Source organism: Pygoscelis adeliae, unplaced genomic scaffold (assembly GCF_000699105.1).
Source record: "Pygoscelis adeliae isolate BGI_AS28 unplaced genomic scaffold, ASM69910v1 Scaffold325, whole genome shotgun sequence".
Classification (NCBI taxonomy): Eukaryota; Metazoa; Chordata; class Aves; order Sphenisciformes; family Spheniscidae; genus Pygoscelis; species Pygoscelis adeliae.
In genome coordinates this window covers 168851-177422 of record NW_008824769.1, presented here as the reverse complement: position 1 = coordinate 177422, position 8572 = coordinate 168851, and the positions used below count along the sequence as shown (strand labels likewise).

The following is an 8572-nucleotide window of genomic DNA, read 5'->3' as shown; positions in this document are numbered from 1 at the left end:
CAGATGGGCAGAGCGTTGTTTGCCACCGTCCTGCCAGGCACAACGGGGCACAAGGAAGAACTGCAGCGCCTGTGGGCCGAGCGCCCCCCTCTGCCCTCAAAAGAGAGGGCCTGCCGTGCCCGCAGGGCTGGGCTCGGCGTGAGACCCATCGGGCTGAGCCACGTTTCGCCAGCGGGCACCGGGATGCCGGCGCTGGGCGAGATGCTGGGGTGGGCTCTCCGCGTGCTCCCGGCCTGACCCTGCTGCCCGCACCCTGCCTGTCCCCCTGGGAAGCGCCGCTGCCAGCGGGGCCGGGGTTGGAGCGAGGCCGTTAAAAGTGAGTCAACTAGAAACTGCCGGGTGAAACAGGCAGCGAGCGGGAGGCAAATGAGAGCGCGAAGGGAAACCTCAAAAAGCCGAAGTGACGCGCTGGGGCGGGAGCGGGGGGACACACGGGTTAACACGGGCGCCTCGCTTTGCCCATATATAGGCAAATCGGGGCCCGTCTGCGCCAATGACGGGCGCGGGACCGTTGGGCTGGCGCCGGCGGGGCACAAAGTGCCCCGTCATTTTCCATGTCACCTGCTGCAACCGGCCTCGCAGGTGGGGGAAGGGGAGGCCATGGGTCGGGGGGCCCGGCGCCCCCAGAGAGGCACCCCGCGGCACCCGGTGCTGCACTGCGGCGGCACGGATGGGCGACTCCTGTTTTCCCCTCTCCCGCCTTAATCCAAGGGTTGTGCAACCTTCCGGGGAGCTCTGCGCCAGGGTGGGCCCCTCTGGGATGGAGGATGCTCCGGGACAGAGCCCAGCAGCGATGCGGGGAAGGAGGGATGACAGCCGCCCCGCCGGGCTGTGGACCTCCCAGGGCGGGACAGGCTCAGGAGATGCGGGGCTGAGCTCTGTGGTGACAGTCCCTCCTTTCCCAGCGGTCCCTGGCCTCCCCCAGGACAAGACGTGGGAAGAGCTGAACATCTCCAAGGTCCAGAGACCCCGAAGGGGCGGGACAGGCACCCAGGGCTGCCAGGAAGCATCTCCCCAAACCTGGCAGTGACAGCACCTTTCCAGACCGTCCGGGCCAGGCGATGCTGGGAGAGCGGTATCAAAGCCCTCAGCCTGGCCAAGGGGCTGGATCCTGCAGCCACCGGGGCGTGCTGACACCCTGCCCTGTACCCTGCACCTGGGCTGTTTGGGGACCCACCGGAGGAGGTGCAGCGTCCTCGCCCAGCATATGTCCCAGGGCTCTGTTTGGGCACTCGATGGCTCTTCTGCAACTGCCCACGCAGGAGGACCATTGCCTCGGGGGGGGGAAAGCCCCTTCCAACCCAGAACCTGCTTTGGGCAGAGCCTGGGTGATGCACATCTGGCCAGGAGGAGGAAGGACAAGTGCCAGCCGGGATGCAGCAGGAGGTCTGGGAGAGCTGGGGACGTGGGAAGAGCTGGGGTAGATACCGTCAGGTTCTCAAATCCCTCCTGTGACTTCAGCTGTGGTCTCTCTTTGCCATTTGCCCTAAGGAAATGTGTCCTCAGCACCCCCAGCGACCTCCACCATCAGGGTGAGACCCCACCCTGCCCCACCAACCCTTGGCGTCTCCCCTTCCCATGATGCAGAGCTGCAGGAGCAGACCAGGGAGGTGAGAGGTCTCAGCCAAGAGGAGGTTTGGGACCCTCCACCAGCTTCTTGTGTCCCCCCAGCCACCAACACCCCAACCCTGTCGGCAGACCAGTGGGTTTAGAGGTGTCCACCATGAAGCAGCTTAGGGCCTCTTTGCAGACAGCACTGAGCTTGCAAGGGGTGGCAGTACCGTCTTCACAGGCCTACTTCAGGAACCGATGGCCCTGTCTCCTTCACAAAGCAGAGCCTCCTCCTTCCACTGCAATTCCTGAGGGGCAAACACCCAGAGGACCCATCAAACACCAGAGCTCCCCCTTCTCCCTGCAGATCCCCTCAGCAGGGAACGCATCCCAGTTCCTCGCCCACCCGCCTCCATTGCCAGTGCACCAGGAACCCCATGGGACGGCGCATGTGGCAGCCGTGCCTCATTTCTGCCACGCTTTGAAAGCTTTCGTAGCTGCCTGCGCCTCCGAAACCTGCACCCATCCCCTCTGCAGCCCGTCTAAATGGCTGCTGCTGAAAGCTGGCTGTGGGCCCCTCCTCTCCCCACCACATCAGACACACTCAGGTGCCTCGGTGACTTCTGCCCACGGGCCCTGACGCAGAGGTGATGGGCAGAATGGGCCACCCGTTAACGGCATGCACCGTGGCTTTGCCACCCTCACTCCAGCAGCGTTTCACCCCGGCCCTGGGCAGGCAGCATGGGTACCAGGAGGACAACCCAGGTCGTCTTCCCTTGCACCTCCACCCTGCCAAGGTCTCCTCAGCCAGTTTCCAAGGAAAACAGTTTTAAGCTGGGGTTTGTTTGGGTTCCCCCCCCTGCCCCCAGCACCTACTACCAAGGGTCTCCACACCCCTGCGGTAACCAGCCCCGCCAGGCGCACAGGGACGGCTGAGAGACACCTGGGAAAGCCCAAGTCCGCACGCCGGAAGGCAGCGAGGCGGCAAGTGAAAGCGCGTTTAGGGTGAAGCAGGCCTGATGCTGCTGCAGACAGCCCCAGGCAGCACCTCTGCCTGCTGGCCTTCGCACCAGCACGGAGGTGACAACGGGGGAGGATGCCACGGCGTGCGCAGAGCATCCACGGGAGCAAAACTGGGGGGGCTCCCCCCGCCTCAGCCACAGTCTCCCTTGGCCAGAGCACAACGCGCTCTAACACACGTCCCCCTTCATCTGAAGCCCAGATTGCCCAAGCTACAAGACAAAGGCCAACGCGAGCCGCTTTCATCCCCGGGCGGTGGGGAGGGGTGCGCGTGGGCAGGTCCCCGTCCCCCGGGTGACATGCGGAGGGGCCCCCGCGCAGGTGGGGACAGCTCAGCTGGGCATTTCCCAGCCCCGCCGGCAGCTGCTTCACGTAGAAACACCGTGTGCTCTGCGGTTTTGGAAAGTCACTTTTCTCACCCGGAGGGAGAGCCGGGGTATCGGTTCTCAAAACCCGCACGAAGAAATCCGCTGGCTCGTGCTTCCTGCCTGCACTGCCGGGGGCTGCCCTGGCCCCCCCACTGCCCGAGAGCCGCCGGGCTGCCTTTGGATGCCAAACCTGCAGGATTTTCAGGCCTGGCTGAAATATTTTAGCGTCATTTGGTGCAGGGGGAGGAGCCGTCTTAAATTGACTCAGATCTACAGCTCCCTGCCCGGTTGATGCTTTCTCTCCCGATTACAGCCCGGGCTGCCGCCGCACATTTTTCCTCCAATTTCTTCAACGTGAGAGCTCCCTGCCCTCCTTTTCTCAGTAAATAAAGCTCTGCATCCGTTTGCTTTTTGCTGCTACAAAACCCTGGCAGCTCCGGGGCTGAAGTCTAGCTGAAATGCTCATTTCAGGTGCTTTGCAGAGGTCCAACGCTCAGCTCCGGCAGCCTGGGAGCAATGAATCACTTGGGCGGCGTGGGCTGGGAGACGCGGTGCATGTGTGGGCGAGCGAGCAAGCTCGCAGGAAAGACGCTCACCGAGCCAGCCTGATTAGAGGCACCAGGTTCTTGGAAGCACTGCGAGCTGCTGCAGGCAGAGGAGGTGCAGCTCTCTCTGAAAGACCACCAGCGTTCAGCCCATCCGCTGTTCTGGCTCCAGTGCACTCGCACTGCAGCCCCCACCGACCTTAACTCTATATAACCTGGAGCGGTTGCGCTTCCTAGCGAGGGGTGTGGTCCCTGTGGGGTTTACAAGCCTCCTCACCTTCCCCGAGAGGCACAGTGACAACGCACACTGCTCCCTGGGGACAATTTCCTAAGCAAAGTTTCCAGCCCTGGGCAGTGACCGTGTTATTGCAAGACTGCAGCTTCCCAGGAAGGGAGACGTGAACCACCGTGCCTGCAGACCCACACCCGGAGCCCAGCCAAACAAGCCCACCCTGCCTGGGGTCCTGTGCAGAGCCCTCTTGCCACCTCCTCTGCACCGTGGGGCCAGGGGACAAGGTGGCCTGGGACTGGGGAAGGGCTCCCGATGTGCCTCCGGCATTGGAGCAGCTCCAGCATGGCCATTCCCCATCCCTGGAGCCAGGGAAGGAGGACGCAACCTGGGAAGCTAGTAGGGGGCGAAAGGCGCTGTGAAAGACAGCGGAAAATGGAGACGTGCCTCAGGTCTCTTGCTCAGGTCTGTCTCCAGCAGCTTCACCCCAGGCCATCGCCAGGCTCCAGCCCCGCTCCACAAAGCCGTGCTGCCACCCCGTGGCACTTGACGGGTGAGGCTTCGAGGGCTGGGCACGGCCAGGGTGGTTGGTCTCCGTCATCCCCAACATCCTTCCCGCCTGGCTGGAACCAAAACCTCACTCCCCGGACCCATCTCCCTCCAGCTGGAGAAAGAGTTGCCCATCTCATCCTCCTTGACCCCTTTCATTCTGAACCTTGTCAGCTCTCGTCAACCTCACACGGCTGCCCAGACAGCGCTGGCTCCAGCTTTCCTGGACCATTCTGCGGGGGATGAACGCACCCTGGGGGGATCCCAGCTCACCCCGTGCCTCTCGTGGCACAGCCAGTCCAAAATTGCCCTCCAGGGCCCAGAGGTCCATGCCAAAAATATCTAAACCAGAGCATCCTGCGGAGTCATGCCCTGGGCTGCCGGGACAGTTGCACCTCTCTCCCACAGACCTGACCTTATTTCCAAGGTACGTCTCCTGCCCAGTCTCTGCAACCAAGCAAGCCTGGAGGATAATTATCAGGTAACTCAAGTGCTTTGGACATTCACCAGGGATGTGTGAAAATCATGGTCAACTCCCTCCTCTGCCCGAGGACATGAACTGGCCGCTCCATCTTCCCAAGAGGAGGCTCCAACCCCCAGGCCGGGGGCTGAAGCACTCTCAGCTCTTCCTACAAAAGGCGATCTGCACCTGGAGGCGTCTGCTGGAGCCCAGAGCCCACCACCAACTTGACTCGGTCCTGGTCTGCACTGAGCAAATACTCGATGTCAGCATCATGTCTGCAAGTCCCCAAGAGAAACATGGTTTAAGATGTCTTTCTCTGCAGTGTTTCGTCTCGACTAATGCTGCGGCCCCCACACAGCCCCCCATGCTCACGGCAGTCTTCTCCAGCCACACATCTGCTCCGAAACCCCGCAGGAAGCCATGCCCCGGCTGACCTGTAGCGCTTGGGACTCTTTGTCAGGGCCAGCTCTACAAAACAGAGCAGGACAGAGAGCACGTCGCCTCCACGCTCCTGCCAGCGTCACTCCCCAACAGCGACGCATTCCCTTCGCTGCAGCCGCTTTCATCCCAGATCAAACGCAGTTTTCGTGCTGTATTGGTTTTCCACTGTTTGTCTACAGAAAACAAAAATTGAGCTTTCCAGCTACAGGATTATCTCAGAAAACAAAATAAAATGCTTATTTCACAGAGCTACTGATCTAGGACTCTGCCCTTGGACAAGCCGCCTTTGGGATTGGTTGGCTGCTGCCGAACTGGAACAAAACTAATTAAGCAAGAGCCATCAGCTAAGGAGACCAAATCTCTCAGGAGCCCGTGCAATGCAGACACCATCCAAGCTGACACTCGGAACAGCCAGACCTCTACAAATACGAGGCTGGAGGGGTGTTCCCACCCGTTTGTCCACCCCTCCCCTCTGCACGGCCTGGTGCCGCCTCCCAACCACACCAGCAATGGGCTCACCTCGTTCTGCCTGCCCTGGAGGCCAGCAACGGCCAGCCGAAGGTCCTTCAAGCCCCCTTCCACGTCCCTTGTACAGGCCCCTGCAGGCCCAGGGCACCGTGACCTCCAGGTAACTACCTCCACATGAAACACTTAACATCATCTTACCTACTCCATCCAGCCGTGAGCTGTAAGGCACAAATCGCTAGTCTGCTTGTTCCTACAGCGAAGGACACCCCAGTTCAGCCAGGGCAGGATCTCCCTCTCGAGGCAGGAATGTGGTCCGTGGCCTAAGAAGTGATGGCGATCACGGGCTCCAAACAGTCCGGCAGGCAGGGGGCTGCGTGCGAAACCCCTCACCACACCATCCGCTCCCTGCAGCAGGTGAAACTAGTGACCGAGTATACAGATGGACTCAACTCTGACCAGGCGGTGTGTTTTATTGAAATATTTACACAGCTACATCCCAGCTCTCCTCTTTTCCACACCAGCTGTAAAAAATCTTGTGCATCACCATTAACGACCGCTTTCCCAGACCTACTCACGCCCTCCCCCTTGTCAAGGCTCAAAAAAACACCTATGGTCTGCGTGGGCAGACCGTGGTACGGCAGAGTCCAGAGGTATTGAGCGAGAGGAGCCGAGCCAGCAAGCTCCCTCTGAGTCCAGTCTCGCGTTCCCACGTGCTAAAGCTACAAGGTTTCGGAGCAGTGCCCCGCGTGCCCGCTGCCTCTCCAAACGCGGCACCGGGGAATCCTCCAGGCAGCACAAGCGCCCCTTAGGTTTTTATAGCTGTGTCTCGGGACTTGTAAGCCACGCCACGGCTCTTCAGCTCTCGGACGATCCCTGCAGCAAGGAGACAAACACATTTCAGTATTCTCTAGGGATGAGGAGCCCTGAAAAAACCTGGTTGCTCTGTCATGTAGCCTTCATTGCAGAGATCAAGAACTGGACAACCACCTTCTTCATTTCTTCTAACAGAACTGTTAAGAGTGTTCCCTCTTCTAGTTTAAGTGCCTAGATAGAGCTCCCAAACATCAACTCTTTGTTTTGCCTTGGGAAAGAACCAGGTAGAGATTTTATTTACATTATTTCCTACCTGAAAATGTTTTAAAATTATGACTCTACTGAACGGGTCAAGCTCTTAAGGGTACTTCTTAAATCTTTCAGTCACTTCTGTGACCTGCCTGCATGTCCCACCTCCTCAGTAACTCCCCAAGAACAGGGATAGCAGAAGAGCACCACGGGGTTCAGCACGGCTGTCACCAGCGCCACGCACCAAGGGACAGCCAAACGACAGCCTGCGAGGCCCACGAGTGCAGCCTGCTGGTTACCGCGCTCCCCAGTCCTCTCGCTCCTCCCCGTGATGCGAGGCTGGGCTGGGCAAGGCCGAAGACAGCATCTCCCACCTGTACCCCCTCCGCCTGCTGCCCTGCGCTCCCTGCCTGCAGCTGCATCGAGCTCACGCCATCATCTGCTGCACTCCGGTCATTTCGGATGCGCCCAAAGCTGTGCCAGCAGGCCTCGGCTTCAAGCCTCGTGACGCTCCAGCTCCTTCCCAAGGCACACGGCGGAGCTCAGGTCATAAATAAGGAGCCTGGGATTCCAGACACAAGGACAGCTTTCACCCTGGGGGGACGGGATTGCAGCGCTCCGGGGAAGGGGCACAGGTTAGGAGTCTGCCCCGGGGCAGGGGCCCTCGGCTAGACGGATGATGCAGTTTCTGCATTACAGAGATAAGGCCAACCCTCCACACCCTCCACTCCATTTATAAACGCACAAACCCCACCTTAATGTAAGCCCTCGGTGCCGTGTGATGACGGAAAGGGGTATCCACCTGCTCACCGAGATTGCCCTAACAGTGCCCCGTCCCGCAAAACTCTTTTCTATGGACAAACCTTCGTGTTTCCCTGTAGCTGAACGGTTTGAAATGCGCCCGCTTTCTGGAGTCAGCCCTTAATCACCGTTTATCCCTCTGACAGCCTGCCTGCTATCACCCAGGTTTTAGTCAGCAGCATCCTCAATAGCAACTTCTGGCAGGCATAGTGCCGAACGACTGCAGGCAGAAAACCTGTCTGCAGGACCCTGAAACCACCCTCCCGTTCAGCATCCCCTTCTTGCAGTCGCCTCGCTAAGCCCTTCACCCACCCGGCGCGTGCTCTGTTTACAACACACGGGGTTCACTGAACCCCCCACCCCTGATGTCACCACACAGGTACAGCGCAATGCACCGCCCAGTTTGTCACCTCGGAGATGGCTACAGCCCCAACACCTAACGCGCAGGATAATCCCTCAGCTGCCATCCATGCAGGAGCTTCCCCTCAGACAAACCAGCAGCGTTACCTTGGGGCAGGCGGCCGGTCACAGACACTGCGTAGACACCTGGCTTGAAGTTACCTGGGGGAAATAAAACACCGAGTTACGCCGCACAGCGGCAGCCGGGTGGGCAAGCATCCCTGCCAGCCTCCGCCTGCGCAGATGCCCCCTCATCAGGAGCAGAAACCCCCCCCGCAGCCCAAACAGCAACTCCCGATCGTCCCAGAGAAGGGTTTGCTGGAGAAAGGGGATCTCCGGGTCCCAAACCAGCTGGGGAAAAACCACTCACTGATTCGCTGCCACTTGGAGACCCAGCTGTCCTCAGGGCTCATCATCGCGATGATCCTGCGGGGAGGGATGGGAGTGAGGGGACGTTTGCCGGCCAGGTGACACCGCAGTGCCAGCACGGCGTCCCCAGGCACCCCGGGGAAGGCGGCCGGCCCGGCCCCGGGCCCCGCTCACCCGTCGAAGGAGGAGCTGGTGCAGTCGTAGACCATCTCCCGGTTGCCCTTCATCTGCAGGTAGGCATCGCAGTTGTCGCAGCCGTCGTACTCGAACTGGTCGATGGTCTGAGGGGGACAGAGGCGTCAGGGCC

The 8572-nt window shown here is 60.3% G+C and overlaps 1 protein-coding gene across 1 annotated transcript in view; it reads right to left on the bottom strand.

Annotated features, from left to right (window-relative positions):
• Nucleotides 1-6084: 6084 nt before the first annotated feature.
• The window catches only part of SUPT4H1 (suppressor of Ty 4 homolog 1 (S. cerevisiae)), a 3194-nt gene continuing 706 nt past the window's right edge, over nucleotides 6085-8572 (bottom strand). Inside the window, exons 2-5 of the mRNA XM_009323621.1 lie at nucleotides 8440-8566; nucleotides 8267-8322; nucleotides 8005-8058; nucleotides 6085-6507 (exon numbers count right to left, since the gene is read on the bottom strand). Of these exons, the coding sequence (XP_009321896.1) occupies nucleotides 6440-6507; nucleotides 8005-8058; nucleotides 8267-8322; nucleotides 8440-8566 (305 nt within the window). The 3' untranslated portion in view covers nucleotides 6085-6439. The remainder of the gene's footprint in view (nucleotides 6508-8004; nucleotides 8059-8266; nucleotides 8323-8439; nucleotides 8567-8572) is intronic.